We start from the raw sequence: 18,058 nt of genomic DNA on the forward strand, positions 1-18,058 counted from the left end.
ACCATCTAGTTCTTCTGGTCTCAGGCTGATGAAGTCTCTGGTTTATGTGGTCCTTTCTGTCTCCTGGGCTACTACTTTCCTTGTGTCTTTGGTGTTCTTCATTTTCCTTTACTCCAGGTGGTTGGGACCAATTGATGCATCTTGGATGGCTACTTGCAAGTTTTTAAGACCCCAGATGCCACTCACCAAAGTACCCCAGGAATTTCTTACTCTCCGACTAGTACAACTCAGGCCTCAGCAGTACATCAAAGCTACTGTTTAAGTGTTTCTATGAGTTTATGGCTTTAGCAGCTTCTGCTCCAGCTAAGCTGAACTCAGCTGTGTTTCTTTGTACTCTCCTGTTTCTCTTGATTTTGGGTAGCAGTTTGCCCTGTGACCTCAGTTCTCTGAAGAATCCAAGAAAAGTTGTTGATTTTTGCATTGTTCAGCTTTTTTCTTGTAAGGAGTGACAACTTCCATGCTCTTTACATGTTGGAGCTCAAACTGGAGGTCTGAGTAAGATGTTAATTGCAGACATCTTTGTAGTAAATTACTTGGAAGGCTAAAGTGATTTTGTGCTTCTGTCGAATCATTGCTTTAGCCTTTCTTTCACAGTTCTGTAATATATTTTAAGCAACTTGATTTTTCAACAGGTGTCAGGAAGAAGGCGCATTTTGGTAGCATACATGATGCAGTACGAACTGGAGATGTACAGCAGCTTTCAGAAATAGTGGAACATGGAGCCAGTATTAATGAAGTTGATGCCATCCATAAATTTACCCCTTTACATTGGGCAGCACATTCTGGAAGCTTGGAGGTAAGAAGCTATATGAATTATTAAACTCAGGTAAGTTTACAGTTGTAGGAGTTTTGTAAATTCAGCAAACAGGGCTGAGACTTTATGTTAGGCACTGCAAATAGTCTTCATTTTTATCAGTCTACTATTTGGATGTTCTGGTTACTTTGGCTTCATTAACAAATTACCTCAAAACTTAGTGGCATAAAACAATCATTTGTTTATGTTCATCAGTGGACCAGGAATTTGGACCATGGGGACAACTTGTCTCTGCTTTACAATGTCTGGGGTTTGAGCTGGAAGATTGAAAAGCTGGAGTTGGAATCTTCTGAAGGCTTGTTCACTCAGATGTCTGGTGGTTGACACAGTAGGCTGGGTACTGTAATTCGTCTCCATGTGGGTCTATTCATGTGGTCACTCCACACAGGTAGTTTGTGCTTCCTCATAACATGGTGGCTAGGTTCCAAAGGCAAGAATCCCAAGAGATCGAGGTGGAAGCTGTATCATCTTATATGTCCTTCCCTTAGAAGTCATATAGTGTCACTTTTACCACAGTCACAGTACCATCTAGGTTCGATAGAGAACACATCTCATTTATCTCATTTAAAATTAGTAGAAGTAGATAAATGAGTTAAAAATAAGACACACATAAATGTGCCCATGTACACAGTTTTGTTTTTAAACAAAACCAAGATCACATTATATGTACAGTTCTGTAACTTCCTTTTGTAAACACGAAAACACAACGAAAACTAATTTCTTAGACATTTTCCATTTCCATATATGTAAAATCACCTCATTATTTTAAATGGCTGCGAGTAATCCATAGTGGTGATAGACATTTAGTTCATTTTGGTCTTTTTACTATTATTAACAAAGTGCCATTGGAGCGTCCTTGTGACATATACCTTTGTGTACTTGAACATTTTTTAGAATAGATATTGGAGTAGAATTACTGGATTAAAGATTATAGGTACACGTATATATTAAATTTTGATGGATTCTTTCGAGTTGCAAAAATATTGTACATGTTTACATTACCACCTACAGTGTGTAAGAATGACGATTCCCCCTCAACCTGGCCATCACTGGAAATTGTCAACCTTTTAAATTTTTGTTATTTTTATAGGTCAAAAATTTTGCTTTTCAGTGGTAGCACCATCCCCCACCACATAGTCACCTGTATCCTTTTACTCTGCTTCCTTTTTCATCATAGCTTTTGATATAGTATATATTTTTATTTGTCCGTTGCCTGTCTTGCCCTACTAGAACATGATCTACAGGAGAGCAGAAACTTTGTTTACTCTGTATCTCCCACGCCTAGAACAATTGTTAGCACATAATAGGATCACTATAAATATTTGTTGAATGTTTTTTTCATATTTAATTGGCCATTAATCTCCATGACAGAAAAAGGATATCTAAACTACAAACCTTTTCTATAAATGATGTGGTTATGACTGATAATGACAGTGTATCCCAATCAAGTGATCATCTCTTTTAAAGGCAAAGAAAGTTCCTGAATGTAGAATATACAGACTTCAACATATAACATAAAGACGGTAATACCATATGTAACACAGACTTCTAAGTACTGTATTAGTTGAAACTTAGTTGGAGTTTTAAAATTCTTAGATTTAGATGTATCTGACTTCTCTCCTTTTTTTTAATCACTTACTTTTAGAGAGTATCATTTAAATAATAGTTTCTTCTCTGATGTGGAAGCTTCTGGCCCCATTTTAAGATCCGTATCAGAGGTTTCAAACTGGTGGCCCTTGAGGGAATTTGGCTTACAGATGTGTTTTGCTTGGCTTGCATAATACTGGTCAAACAGAAGATTTTCCAACATGGGATCTACATTTCCCTCACGGCAACAACTGGCTGGAACTGAGTAGCATCTGCACCTTGTAGATAAGGTGGTCTCCTGTTTTCTACAGATCGCGCTACTGCCTGTTGTTTACCCAACAGTGAGGCCACCTGTTGGCTACCATTTTTCATTGTGCTTTTGTTTTTCTTACACCTGGTCTGCCTCATTTACTTATGATGCCTTTCAGGCTGCACTGGGAATTTCATAATAATAAACTAAATTTAAAAAATTTAAAAACATTAAAAAAAATCTGCCTAATTACTTGTTAATGTGGTTATTTTCTGAATTTAGTGTCTTCATTGGCTGCTCTGGCGTGAAGCTGATATCACACAAGTAACTATGAGAGGCTGGACAGCAGCTCACATAGCTGCAATCAGGGGTCAGGATGCTTGTATGCAGGTAATAATAACTAACTTTGGTTACATGTTTTTAATTCATTAAGTTTAATTACTTTAGCATAGGCCATCCCTTAGTTTAAGTTATATGTTCTAAACAAGAACTTACTGGACTCTGATACTGTGGTACCAATTATCCACTTAAGCAAATAGTATGAGATCAGATCCTTTTATATGATGAAGTAGTTTCCTGTTTGTTTGTGTTGTTTTGAAGAATGCCACATTCCTTATTTGTTGTTGTTGTGTTGTAGTGACCCTACATACAACAGAACCAAACACTGCCTGGTCCTGTGCCATGCTCACAATTCTTGTTATGCTTAAGCCTATTGTTGCAGGCACTGTGTCAGTCCATCTCGTTGAGGGTCTTCCTCTTTTACACTGACCCTCTACTTTACCAAACGTGATGTCCTTCTCCAGGGATTGATCCCTCCTGACAACATGCCCAAAGCCGTCCTAGCTTCCAAGAAGCATTTTGGTTGCACTTCTTGCAAGACAGATTTGTTCGTTCTTTTGGTAGTACATGGTGTGTTCAGTATTCTTCTCCAACACCACAATTCAAAGGCATCCGTTCTTTGGTCTTCCTTATTCATCATCCAGCTTTACACATGCATATGAGGTGATTGAGAACACCAAGGCTTGGGTCAGGCATACCTTAGTCTTCAAGGTGACATCTTTGCTTTTGAACACTTTAAAGAGGTCTTTTGCAGCAGATTTGCCCAATGCAATGTGTCTTTTGATTTCCTGACTGCTGCTTCCATGAGTGTTGATTGTAGATCCAAGTAAAATGAAATCCTTGACAACTTCAATCTTTTCTCCATTTATCATGATGTTTCTTATTGGTCCAGTCGTGAGGATTTTTGTTTTCTTTATATTGAGGTGTCATCCATACTGAAGGCTGTGGTCTTTGATCTTTATCAGTAAGTGCTTCAAGTCCTCGTTACTTTCAGCAATCAGGGTTGTGTCATCTGCATATTGCAGGTTGTTAATGAGTCTTCCTCCAATCCTGATGACCTGTTCTTTTTCATATAGTTCAGCTTCTCGGATTATTTGCTCAGCATACAGATTGAATAGGTATGGTGAAAGGATACAACCCTGATGCACATTCCTTATTTAGGAATGAGGAAAATCCCCTAATTTTGTTCTTTATAGCTTGCCATGCCTGAAATTTCTTATTTAATGTATTTCCTATATAGGGTAACACATTAATATGTGGCAGAGTCTGGTTTACTAAAGTAACTAGATTTAATTAATATACTGAAATAGACTGGAAAGTCTATTTATATACAAAGTCATATAAGCAAACAGTCCCTGCCTGTAAGAAGCTGAGGTTCTGTTTGGAATGATAGGACCTCTACTCAGTAAGCTAAAAAACAATACAAATCATAGTCTAGGATTAAGGTTCTAATGAAAAGTATAGATGAAAAGTATAGATGAGAACAACTGTACAACTTAGGAGAAAGTAGAGGAATCGTTAATGGAGGATATAAAACTTCAGCTAAGCCTATAAGAATGGGTTGATTTAAAGAGAGAAGTAGTGAGAAGCATTCTAGGGGGAGGATATGTTAGGAGCAAATATAAATAATGGTTGTCATTTATTGAACATATGTGTCAGTCACAGTCTTCCCTGCATCATCTCTTTTAATACAACAATCCTATGAGTTCACCTTTTTACAGATGAGGAAACAGATTCAGAGAGTTTAAGTACCTTGCCTAAGTAAATGACAGAGCCAGGATTTGAACCTAGACTTTGTTCTGTTAACCTCTACTTCTCTGTGAAGGCCCAAAATTGGAAAAATGAGGTATGTTCAGGGGATATCCCATTATATGAGTATGACTGAATTTAGATGGTTTGGGTTGTGGACTATTATTTTATTTTATTTTTCGTATGTTTATTAACCTTTTTTTTTTTTTTATATATTTTATTGTACTTCAGGTGAAGGCTTACAGAACAAATAGTTTCTCTTGAAACAGTAGTACGCATGTTGTTTTATGACATTGGTTAACAACCCCACAACATATTAACCCTCTAACTTCTTGACCTTTTTTTTTTTTGGTGAAAATACACATAGCCAAAGATACACCGTTTCAAAAATTTGTACATGCACAGTTCAGTGACATTGACTACGCTCTTCCAATTGTGCTGTTATTCTCACTTAAGATGAAGGCTTACAGAACAAAATAGTTTCTCATTTAACAGTTACTACAAATGTTGCCCTATGACAATGGTTAACAATCTCACAACACATCAACAATATCCTTACTCAACCTTGGGTTCCCTATCACCAGGTTCCTTGTCCCCTTCTGCCTTCTGGCCCTTGTCACTGGACTCCTGTACCTCTTTAGTCTCATATGGTTTTATGGGGCTGTCCGCTCCCAGGCTGAACAGTGAACCTCGGAGGTAACTTCACCACTGAGCTAAAAGGGTGTCTGGGGGCCATACTCTCAAGGTTTCTCCAGTCTCCTTTAGGCCAGTAAATCTGGTCTTTTTTTTGTGAGTTAGAATTATGCTCTACATCCTTCTCCAGCTCCGTCCAGAACCGTCTGTTGTGATCCTGGTCAGAGCAGTCAGTGGTGGTAGCCGGGCACCATCTAGCTGTACTGGATTCAGTCCGGTGGAGGCCTTGGTAGCTGTGGACAATTAGTCCTTTGGACTAATCTTTTCCTTGTATCCGGTTCTCTTCATTCTCCCTTGCTCCCGAAGGGATGAGACCAGTGGAGTATCTTAGATGGCCGCTCACAGGCTTTTAAGACCCCAGACACTACTCACCAAGGTAGAATGTAGAGCATTGTCTTTATAAACTGTGTCATGCCAGTTGAGCTAGATGTTCCCCGAGACCATGGTTGGTTTGTGGACTATTATGAACTAAGTTTGGATAGGCCAGATTTGTAAAATGTCTTAGAAGGGAATAAAGAGTTTGGATTAAATCATATAGTAAAGAGAGTTTTTATGCATATTCCTCATGGTGCAAATGGTTAATGCACTTGACTGCTAACCAAAAGGTTGGAGGTTCGAGTTCCCCTGGAGGTGCCTAGGGAGAAAGGCCTGGATCTACTTCTGAAAAATCAGTCTGTGGAGCACAGTTCTACTCTGACATATATGGGGTCACCATGAGTTGAAGTCAAGTGGATGGCAACTGGTTTACTGGTCCCCAGATATACACATACATGTGCACTTGGGCATTTACAGGGGAATGAGGTTATGAAATCAGTATTTCAGGAAACTATTTTAGCACCATGTATCCAGGATTAACTGAGATGAAGAGAGAGTTTGGAGGCAAGAAGACCAGTTAGGAGACTTCCTGTAGTCACTAGGGTGAAATTAGGTAGTGCAGTGGGAAAGTGTAAAAATGGCTTGAGGGTAGTGTCTAACCTCCTCTTACTTCACAAGGGGAAAGGAGAATCCAGATCAACAGCTCAAGTTTGACTCCCATGACATGCCTCCTCTCTCTGCCATCTTAACTAATTCTGACACCAACCATCCCTCCCACAGCACTCTACTATGTTTGATAATTCATTGCAATGGCCACACAGAACTTACAGACCGTACTTAAAATTATGGGGTTTATTAGGGAAGTAACAGTTACACTTCAGGCTCAAGAACACTCAGGATACAGTTCTTCCATCAGGATAGCATCTCCTCAGCCGTGCTTGCAGGCATGCCTCTCCCTGGCCTTCAGTCTTTGCCCAAAGGCACTCAGCTTTCTCTCTTCATGGGCCAGGAAGCTCACCACGATGTCTCCTGCTGCCAGATTTCTGCTGCTGGGTCTCTCTTGCTGGTCTCTCCTTTCTTGTTGGTGGTAGGTTCCTCCTCTCTGCTGTGGAATTGGCTCTCTTTCAAGGCAAAACTGACCAATCCCATTGGTAGGCCACAATTACCCTATCACACAGTCATTTGGGTGGGAGTTACAAGACCATGGATAGAAAGGCCACGCACAAAAGTAATTAATCTACCGCAGAAAGGAAATGATTCAAGACATTTGCAACGTGGGCATTGACAGAGTATAATGAGTATAATGAAAACTTAAAGTTTGAGTCAGAATAACAGATCATTATATACCGTGGATATAAATGAGAAATTAAAAAGGCAAGGGAGATTTGAAGAAAAATATGTTGAGTTGAATTTGGCACGTTGAGTTTAACGAGCCTGTACGTCATCCAGGTAGAGAAAGTCCAGGCAGTTGAAAAAGGGGGCTGAAGACAAAGATTTCAGGAGGTTACAAGTAAGAAAGTATAGAGGAGAGTGTAAAGTGTTGAGGATTTAATGTTGAAGAATGTTAATAATAGAGATGGGAGGAAGCAGAGAAATGAGTAAAGAATTCAGAGAAGGAAGGTCGGAGAGATAGGAGAGCCAGGATCAATGAGGGCTATGGAGGTAAAGGAAGAAGTTAAAGAAGGTAGGCAGAGCATCAGTGCAGGATAAATCTAAGGCAAATCATCTTAAGGAAAGGCATTGAACTTGGTGAATGAGAGCTCACGATAGGGAGAGAGGTTAGGTATATTTCTGTGCCCTGGGAGGGATGGCAACCAGTTTGCAGGTGGATTTGAAGTTGCGGTATTGAGGTACTAATTTGAGAAGCTAGACAATGAAAGGAAGGAGAGAATACAGTAGTAACTTTAGGGGTCATCAGGGTCAAATGAAACTACCCGATACTTTCCTTCCTCCAATCATTAATTCAGACCACTCCTGCCTTGATTGTCCTCCCTTCCTCAAAGTGATCTCTTCCTTCTCAGACTTCTTGTGGTGTTTTTTTTGTACTGACGGAAACGCTGGTGGCGTAGTAGTTAAGAGCTATGGCTGCTAACCAAAAGGTCGGCAGTTTGAATCCACCAGGTGCTCCTTGGAAACCCTGTCCTATAGAGTCACTATGAGTCAGAGTCGACTCGACGGCAATGGGTTTTTTTTTTTTTTTTGTACTATTCTATGTAGTTGTTGCTTATCAAGGACTGCTTTGTATACTTGATTATCTCTGCCTCTACTTATGTCCTAATTCCCTAACTGGATGATACGTTGTCATATTCTTCATAGTGACTCATTACATAATAAACACTCAATGTATGGTTTATGATGATTATTGAGTAATTATGGGAGTCAGACGCAATCACGGAGACTGTTCTTCCTACAACTCTTGATGGGAATTATGACCGAGTAAACGGCATAGTAGTTAAGAGCTATCACTGCTAACCAAAAGGTCTGCAGTTTGAATTTACCAGGCGCTCCTTGGAAACCCTATGGGGCAGTTCTACTCTGTCCTGTAGGGTTGCTATGAGTTGGAATCGAGTCGATGGCAACGGGTTTTTTTTTATTTTTTTAAACTTTTGTTGATATACTGGTTAATGTTGACTGGTTAATAAAAAAGGGCTGAGGTAGAAAAAACTGAAAAATATTAATTCTTTTAAACCAGTTACTCCATGTATTATATAGAGGGGTGTGCTACATATATATGACATAACCCATATACAGAAACTGGGCCAATTGTAAATTTAGATGGAGTTTCAGAAGCTTGATTTGGAGCTCGTTATGAGTTGATTTTTGACTCATAGTAACCCCATGTGACAGAGTAGAACTTCCCCATAAGGTTTTCTAGGCTGTAATCTTTAAGGGAACATATTATCAGGTGTTTCTCCTTCAGAGCTGCTGATGTTTTGAATTTCAGTTAGCAGCTGGGTGCTTAACTGTTGTGCCACCAGGGCTTCTTGATTTGGAACTTAGAGCTAGTTAATTTAATAATGAAATCCTTTTATTACGTTCAAAACCCAGCTGATAAAAGTTTCTGCTTTTGAAATAGTGCAAGTTTAAATTTCAGTTTTAACTTAGCATTAATAAATATTTAACTTGGTAATTATTAATCTGTACTTATGAAAAGTGTGCCTTATAAATTATATGTATATACTCAGATCAGAGTGTGAAATCAGGTATTATATTATAAATGACTCCTAGGCAATGTCCAGAAAGCCCTCAAGCATTTTCGTAGGATAAGCTAAGAACTTCTCACATTTTTCCTGTAGCACATATATAAATACATATGTAATAATTTAGCTATAGATTAATAAATTGTTTGCCTTAAAGAAATCCACATCTGAGATTATATTTAGCAACTATACTCATGTAAACACAAATTGTCTCTTCTCTATTTTTAGGCTCTTATAATCAATGGAGCAAATCTGTCAGCTCAGGATGATCGTGGATGCAATCCTTTACATCTTGCTGCGACCCATGGACATTCTTTCACTTTACAGATAATGCTCCGAAGTGGTGTGGTGAGGGGTTCCTGTTAATGTGTGAGAATGTGTAATCGTATAGATGGAATAGCATTTGGTAGTCTGGTTATCTCTTCCTGATTTTTTAAATCCCTTACGTCACTTTGGGGAGGTAATTTAATCTTTCTCTTTAACTTTTTCATCTTTAAATATGGGAGCAGTAACTCAGATGAACTTCAAAACAATTAGATTAATCTCCCAAGACAGCAGTTTAGTAGTACAAAACATTTCAGGGACTTTGGGTTCTTTATGTCAGTTCAGAGTTTAAGTGGGAAGATTCTGAAGCTTCCGAATAAATTTTAACAAGGTGATTGCAAATCTTCATAATTTTCTGTTTCTGCTTATGTGTTTCTTTTGTAATTCTTCTCTCTCATGCACTAGTAATTTAGAAAGTGATTTATATCTCTAGAAACTTCATTTATTCATCACAATTTTATTTTTAATATTACCTAAAACCCGTTGCCATTTAGTCGATTCCGACTCATAGTGACTCTACCTAGTGGTTGTAAAAAAACAGATTCTTTTAAGAAAGGAATTGTGAATTTTGAGGATATTATACTAAGAATTGATGCTTCTATAGTTAGAAAATCAGTGAAAAACCTATTAAATACTTGTTCATTAACTCTTTGTTTATACTGTCAATGATATGATCCCTTAATCCATCTCTCTCATTTTACGGGTCAAGAAACTGCAACCAGCAAAATGACTAGTTAAGTTTCTTTTTTGCAAACTATTTTACGTGACTAGTTATGTCCTTTTAAAAAAGGCTATTTTATAAAATTTCACTAGTATCTTATTAATGCATATGTTCAAACTAACGGTTGCAGTTTAAATTTTTGTGAGGTCCACTTTTTCTGTTATATTTAGTGCTTGCCTTTAAGTTTTAAGAACAGCCTTAGATTCTCATTTGTAGAATTAAGATGCTAGGCTTAGTGTTTCCTTACAAAGTGGAAGGAAACTGAATCTTTGTGAATGTTACCTCTAGGATCCCAGTGTGACTGATAAGAGAGAATGGACACCTGTACATTATGCGTCTTTTCACGGGAGGCTTGGCTGTTTGCAACTTCTTGTTAAATGGGGATGTGGCATAGAAGATGTGGACTGCAATGGAAACCTTCCAGGTAAGTAACAAAAGCAAATATTTTGGATTTTCATTAATGTAAACTTCTTAATGTTTGCACATATTTAAGGAAGTTAAACTTCTTAATGTTTGCACATATTTAAGGAATTTAAACTATCATCATTCTATCAGTCCCGCACAAAACTAAAGTGGTAAATATGTTAACATGCACATTTTTTAATCTTAAATCTTGCCATGTTCTATAAAAAAAATCCATTGCCATTGAGTCGATTCCAACTCATAGTGATACTACAGGACAGAGTAAAACTGCCCTATAGGGTTTCCAAGGCTGTGCACGTGTTTTGCCACATCTTTCTCCCATGGAGTGACTAGTGGGTTCGAACAGCTGAGCTTTTGGTTAGCAGCTGAGTACTCAACAATTGCACCACCAGGGCTCCTTTCCCATGCTGTATACTCATCTCAAACGTTTCTGTTTGTCTTTTAATGTGATTAATTTCTTTTCTTTTTTCTTCCTTTGGAACTATATCAGCAAAAGAGGAATTGGCAAAATTAAACTTGGAATCTATCTTTCTACCAGCTGTTTCCTTCATCTGCTGTCTAGTGTTATTTTCTAACTTCATATCTGTCTGCCCCACACACTACTTTTTTTTTTTTAACAGTATGAATAGAGGACACAAATGTATTTGCGTTAATTTGATAACTTCATTGTCTAGTCTGCAGTCAACTGGCTAGTTGAGACCTAGCCTCTAAACACCCTTTCTTTCTTTAAGAAGTAGCAATACAAGGCAGCATAAGCTAAGGCCTGAGGAAGTGATGCAGAAAGTAAGTGCTGTAGAAATTCAGATCACAGTGAGGTTAGAGTGAGGGTTATTGAAAATACTTGAATTGTATCTTAAAGAAATATTAAGAATCAAAAAAATGAAGGAGAAGGCCAGGCAGAATGGTATGAGCAGGTCTGATCAAGGTACTTTGCTACTGAAAACTCCATGGATCCCTTTGAAGCTCTAATTCCTTAGCTTGGCATCCTGGACCCTTCATAATTTGGTTCTTACTTAACCTTCCTGGCTTCATCTCTAATCCCTTCACACTTCCTTCAGGGTCCTTTTGCTTCTTTCTGAAGTACATCCTTTAGTGATCCTTTAGTGAGGGTCTGTTGGTATAAACTCTCAATTTTTATTTACCTGAAAAATAACTCTATTTCGCCCTAGGTCATTTTTTAAAAGTTTTTTTAAGAAGTAAGAATTTAAATTGAAATGTAACATGCATACAGATAAGTACCCAATTCAAGTGTACAGCTTATTGAATTTTCACAGGTGAACATTTCTTTGTAACCATCCCCCAGATTAAGAAATAGACTATTACCAGCACTCAGTTCTCATGTCCTTTCCCCAGTTACTCCCACCCTCCAAAGTTAATCACTACCTTGACTTCTAACACCATAAATTAGTTTTTTCTCTTTTTGTACTTCATGGAATAAAATCATACATCAGTATTCTTTTGTGTCTGGTTTCTTTTGCTTTTCCTACCAATTTACATACCCACTAGCAGTGTGTAAGAGTTTCAGATGCTCTACTTTCTTATTAACATTTGTTATTATTAGTCTTTATTATTTTAATCATTCTTCGGGGTATGTAGTTACATAGATATCTAACTGAAGTTCTGATGTACATTTCTTGATGACTAATGTTGAACAGCTTTTCATATGCTTATTGGCCATTTGGTTTCTTCTTTTGTGAAATACTGGTTCAAATCTTTTGCCAGTTTTTCTATTGGTTTGTCTGTCTTTTAAGAAAAAAGTTTTCTCCGCTCTTTGGTCATGAAGACATTCTTCTGTATTATCTTGTAGAAATTTTATTGTTTTACTTTCACATTTAGATCCTAACCCACATGGAACTGACTTTTTTGTGTATAATGCAACGTAGGGGTAAAGTTTCATTTTTGGTTTTCATGTGACTACCCAGTTGACACAACTCTATATATTGATATTGACAAGACTGTACTTTCGCTTAGTGCTTTGCAGTTGGCACCTTTGTCATATACTGGCACCATCTCTGTGTGGATTTGTTTTTGGACTCTCTGTTTTGTTCTTTGGGTCTGTTTGTCCTTATGGTAGTACTACACTGTCTTAATTACCGTAGCTTTATAAGTCTTGGATTTTAGGAAGGGAAGCTCTCCTACTTTGCTATTCTTCTTTAAGGTTGTTTTGGTTCTTCTTGACCCTTTGCAATTTTCGTGTAGAATCAGCTTGTAAATTTTTACCAAAAAACTGCTGGGAGTTTGGTTGGGATTTTATTAAATCTACAGATCGATTTGAGGATAACTGACATTATTATTTTGAATCTTCCAATTCATAATCATAGCATATCCCTCTACTTATTTTGATCTTGTTTAATTTATCTCAGTAACGCTTTGTAGCTTTCTGTGTAGAGGTATTACATCTCTTTTGTTGGGTGTTTTAATTGTTATTTAATTTTTGTGGCATTTGTAAATGATATTTAAAAATATTTTCAAAGTCTTATGTAAAAATACAATCGATTGATTGTTGTTGTTAGATGCCGTTGAGTTGGTTCTGACTCATAGTGACCCTGTGTACTACAGAACGAAACACTGCCCAGTCCTGCGCCATCCTCATAGTCATTGTTAAGCTTGAGCCCATTGTTGCAGCCACTGTGTCACTCCATCTTGTTGAGGGTCCTCCTCTTTTTTGCTGACCCTGTACTTTACCAAATGTGATGTCCTTCTCCAGAGATTGATCCCTCCTGACAACATGTCCAAAGTATGCAAGACGTAGTCTCACCATCCTTGCTTCTAAGGAGCATTCTGGTGATACTTCTTCCAAGACAGATTTCTTTGTTCTTTTGGCGGTTCATGGTATATTCAATATTCTTCATCAACACCACAATTCAAAGGCATCAATTCTTCTTGGGTCTTCCTTGTTCGTGGTCCAGCTTTCGCATGCATATGAGGCGTTTGAAAACACCATGGTTTGGGTCAGGTGCACCTTAGTCTTCAAGGTGACATCTTTGCTTTTTAACACTTTAAAGAGGTCTTTTGCGGCAGATTTGCCCAATGCGATGTGTCTTTTGATTTCTTGACTGCTGCTTCCATGGGTGTTGATTGTGGATCCAAGTAAAATGGAATCCTTGACAACTTCAATCTTTTCCCTGTTTATCATGACGTTGCTTATTGGTCCAGTTGTGAGGACTTTTGTTTTCTTTATAATGAGGTGTAATCCATGCTGAAGGCTGTGGTCTTTGATCTTCATTAGTAAGTGCTTCAAGTCCTCTTCACTTTCAGCAAGCAAGTTGTGTCATCTGCGTAATGCAGGTTGTTAATGAGTCTTCCTCCAATCCTGGTGCCCCATTCTTCTTCATACAGTCCAGCTTCTTGGATTATTTGCTCAACATACGTAGCTGACCTCATGGCAACCCTGTAAGATGGAGTGGAACTGCCCCATAGGGTTTCAAGGAGTGGCTGATGGATTCAAACTGCCGACCTTTTGGTTAGCAGCCAGTCTCTTAACCACTGCACCACCAGGGCTCCTCTTGTCATATAGTAAGTAATAAATTATTATAGAGAATTTACAAATCTATTAATGATAAAAACAACATCATTCATATCTATATAGTGACTATTTTGGTTTCTCTCTGCCTGTATTCCCAAAATACTAAATTTTGTTTGTTTTTTACTTATATAACAAGCATTTGATGTTATAAACTGTATAATTGGGATTTCAGTTTCTAAGATAATTTTCTTGGGCTTACTCTTTAGTGATCCTCAGGTGGTCTGTCTATACCTACAGTAAGTGTAACTATTCAGTGATTTAGTCCTCTGCTTTGGGATGACAGGAAGGTTGAATGAGTAAGAAGAAGCAGGCTGAAAAAAAGGTCTGTTCTCCTTGATAAGGGTAAGACCTTGTTGTATGGGGCAGCGATAGTCATCTCCCTATAAGAATTAGAGCCAGTGTGTTATTTCTTTTTTCAAGTTAATTTCTATTTTAAAATTCTTTTTCCCCCCTCTTACCTGTAGTTCATTTAGCAGCCATGGAAGGCCACCTTCACTGTTTTAAATTCCTACTCAGTAGAATGAGCAGTGTAACACAAGCATTAAAAGCCTTCAATGATAATGGAGAAAATGTACTGGACCTGGCACAGAGGTTCTTTAAACAGAGCATCTTACAGTTTATCCAGGGGGCTGAATATGAAGGAAATGATCCAGAAGATCAGGAAAGTAAGTATGTAAACCTGAAATGTTTTAGCATATATAAGGTAAATGTTATATTAAAATTTATTACATACCATTGCCCACACATTCATCCAGATTCTTTTCTTTGTTATGAAATATTTTAGCCACTAATATAGAGAAATCAACATAATAAGCACTGTTAATACCACTGATTTGAAGAATATAATATTGTAGATACAGTTGAAGTTCCTTGAATCTCCTTCTCTAATATCATTACCTTTTATTCTCTCTCAGAGGTAACTATCATTTTGGATTTATCATTTCAGTCTTTGGTTTTATATATTAGATGATAATGTATATACTCACAAAAATATACAGAAAATGTGTAGTTTTTTTTGTGTGTGTGTCTGCTATAACAAAGAAATCCTAAAATTCAGTGGCTTAAATGACATGAAAGTTTATTTCTCTTATGTGACAACCAAGGTTGGAGAGTGAATCTCTTCTACGTAGTGATTCAGGTACCTACTGTCTTCCAGGCTCTTTCTAGTTGTTGATAATTCAGGTAGGAGTGGAGAGGAGGGAGCAGAGGTATATGTCTAGGACCAGAGATTCCCAAGGTGGAAGTTGCACTCATCACTTCTGCTAACATTGCATTGGCAAGAGTTTAGCCATATGGCCATACCTAGCTGCAAGAAAGCCTAGCTGGAGAATTCAGTACCTAGCTGGAAAGTTTCAGCAGCAACTCTATTATAGAGTGCCAGACCTAGAGGGATTCTTGGAAGTCATTATGTATACATTTCTTATTTTACTGGAGGGGAAACTGAGGCTTAGAGAGAAGTTAGTTACCCCAGTGCACATGTTGTTAGGTGCCATTGAGTTGGTTCTGACTCCTAGCAGCCTCATTTAAAACAGAACGAAACACTGCCCAATCCTGTGCCATCCTCAGAATCGTTGCTATGGTTGAACCCATCTTTGTGGCCCCTGTGTCAGTCCATCTCATTGAGGGTCTTCCTCTTTTTTGCTGACCCTTAACTTTACCAAGCATGATGTCTTTCTCTTGGGACTGGTCCCTCCTGATAACATGTCCAAAGTATGTAAGACAAAGTCTCACCATCCTTGCTTTAAGGAGCATTCTGGTTGTACTTCTTCCAAGACAGATTTGTTTGTGCTGGTAACCCATGGTATATTCAGTATTCTTCTCCACAATTCAGAGGCATCAGTTCTTCTTCAGTCTTCCTTATTCATGGTCCAGCTTTCCCATACGTATGAGGCAAAGGGCAATACCATGATTTGGGTCAGGCGCACCTTAGTCCTCAGAGTGACATCTTGGCTTTTTAACACTTTAAAGAGGTCTTTTGCAGCAGACTTGGCCAATGCAATACGTCCTTTGATTTTTTTTTTTTTTAAATTGTACTTTAGATGAAGGTTTACAGAACAAACTAGCTTCTAATTAAACAGTTAGTACATATATTGTTTTATGACATTGGTTAACAACCCCATGACATGTCAAACACTCTCCCTTCTTGACCTTGGATTCCCTATTACCAGCTTTCCTGTCCCCTACTGCCTTCTAGTCCTTGCCCCTGGGCTAGTGTGCCTCTTTAGTCTTGTTTTGTTTTATGGGCCCGTCTAATCTTTGGATGAAGGGTGAACCTCAGGAGTGACTTCATTACTGAGCTAAAAGGGCGTTTGGGGGCCATACTTACGTCCTTTGATTTCTTGACTGCTGCTTTCATGGGCGTTGATTGTGGATGCAAGTAAAATGAAATCCTTGACAACTTCAATCTTTACTCTGTTTATCATGATATTGCTTATTGGTCTGGTTATGAGGATTTTTGTTTTCTTTATGTTGAGGTGTAATCCATACTGAAGGCTGTATGTAGTCTTTGATCTTCATCAGTAAGTGCTTCAAATCATCTTTGCTTTCAGCAAGCAAGGTAGTGAGTGTAATCTGCATATCACAGGTTGTTAATGAGTCTTCGTCCAATCCTGAGGACCCATTCTTCATACAGCCCAGCTTCTTGGACTGTTTGCTCAACATAGAGATTGAATAAGTATGGTGAAAGAATTCAACCCTGATGCACACCTTTCCTGACTTTAAACCACACAGTATCCCCTTGTTCTGTTTGAACGACTGCCTCTTGGTCTATGTACAGGTCCACATGAACTCAATTAAATGCTCTGGAATTCCCGTTCTTCACAATGTTATCCGTAATTTGCTATGATCCATACAGTCGATCGCCTTTGCATAGTCAATAAAACAGTTAAACATCTTTCTGGTATTTCCTGCTTTCAGCCAAGATCCATCTCACATCAGCAGTGATATCCCTTGTTCCACGTCTTCTTTTGAATCTGGCTTGAATTTTGGACAGTTCCCAGTTAATGTACTGCTGTAGCCATTTTTGAATTATCTTCAGCAACATTTTACTTGTATATGATATTAATGATATTTTGTTTATAATTTTTGCATTCCATTGTATCACCTTTCTTTGGAATTGGCGTAAATATGTATCTCTTCTAGTCAGTTGACCAGGTAGGTGTCTTCCAAATTTCTTGGCATAGATAAGTGAGCTCTTGCAGCATTGCATCTATTTGTCGAAGCATCTCAGTTGATATTCCATCAATTCCTAGAGACTTGTTTTTCACCTTTAGTGCAGCTTGGTCTTTTTCCTTCCATACCATTGGTTCTTGATCATAAGCTGCCTCCTAAAATGATCGAATGTTGACCAATTCTTTTTGGTACAGTGACTGTATATTCCTGCCATATTCTTTTGATGCTTCCGGTGTCATTCAATATTTTGCTCACAGAGTCCTTCAATTTTGCAGTTTGAGGCTTGAATTTTTTCTTCATTTCTTTCAGCTTGAGAAATGCCAAACATGTTCTCCCCTTTTGGTTTTCTAACTTTACATCTTTGCACGTTTCATTATAATACTTTACTTTGTCTTCTCTAGCTGCCCTTTGAAATCTTCTGTTCAGCTCTTTTACTTCATCATTTCTTCCATTCGCTTTAGGACTCAGTGCTCAAGAGCACGTTTTAGATTTTCTTCTGACATCTGCTATGGTCTTTTCCTTCCTATCTTTTTAATTACCTTTTGCTTTCTTCATATATCATGTCCTTGATGTCATCCCACAGCTCGTGTGGTCTTTGGTCATTAGTGTTCAATGTGTCAAATCTTTTCTTTCCTTTTTTTTTTTATCGTACTTCAGGTGAAGGCTTACAGAACAAATAGTTTCTCATGAAACAGTAGTACACATATTGTTTTATGACATCGGTTAACAACCCCTCAACATGTCAACCCTCTCCCTTCTTGAGCTTTTTTTTTTGGTGAAAATATACATAGCCAAAGATACACCATTTCAAAAATTTCTACATGCACACTTCAGTGACATCGACTATGCTTGTCCAGTTGTGCTGCTATTCTCACTTTAGATGAAGGCTTACAGAACAAAATAGTTTCTCATTTAACAGTTACTACAAATGTTGCCCTATGACAAT

The 18,058-nt window shown here is 38.0% G+C and overlaps 1 protein-coding gene across 1 annotated transcript in view; it reads left to right on the forward strand.

Moving 5' to 3' along the window:
* Positions 1-18,058, forward strand: part of ANKRD42 (ankyrin repeat domain 42) — a 70,774-nt gene that overhangs the window by 9,314 nt on the left and 43,402 nt on the right. The window contains exons 3-7 of the mRNA XM_023739812.1: positions 633-796; positions 2,934-3,041; positions 9,176-9,295; positions 10,281-10,416; positions 14,406-14,606. Coding sequence (XP_023595580.1) covers positions 633-796; positions 2,934-3,041; positions 9,176-9,295; positions 10,281-10,416; positions 14,406-14,606 — 729 coding nt within the window. The remainder of the gene's footprint in view (positions 1-632; positions 797-2,933; positions 3,042-9,175; positions 9,296-10,280; positions 10,417-14,405; positions 14,607-18,058) is intronic.

The sequence above is a fragment of the Trichechus manatus genome, unplaced genomic scaffold (genome assembly GCF_000243295.1).
Source record: "Trichechus manatus latirostris isolate Lorelei unplaced genomic scaffold, TriManLat1.0 scaffold00140, whole genome shotgun sequence".
In the NCBI taxonomy this organism is placed as follows: Eukaryota; Metazoa; Chordata; class Mammalia; order Sirenia; family Trichechidae; genus Trichechus; species Trichechus manatus.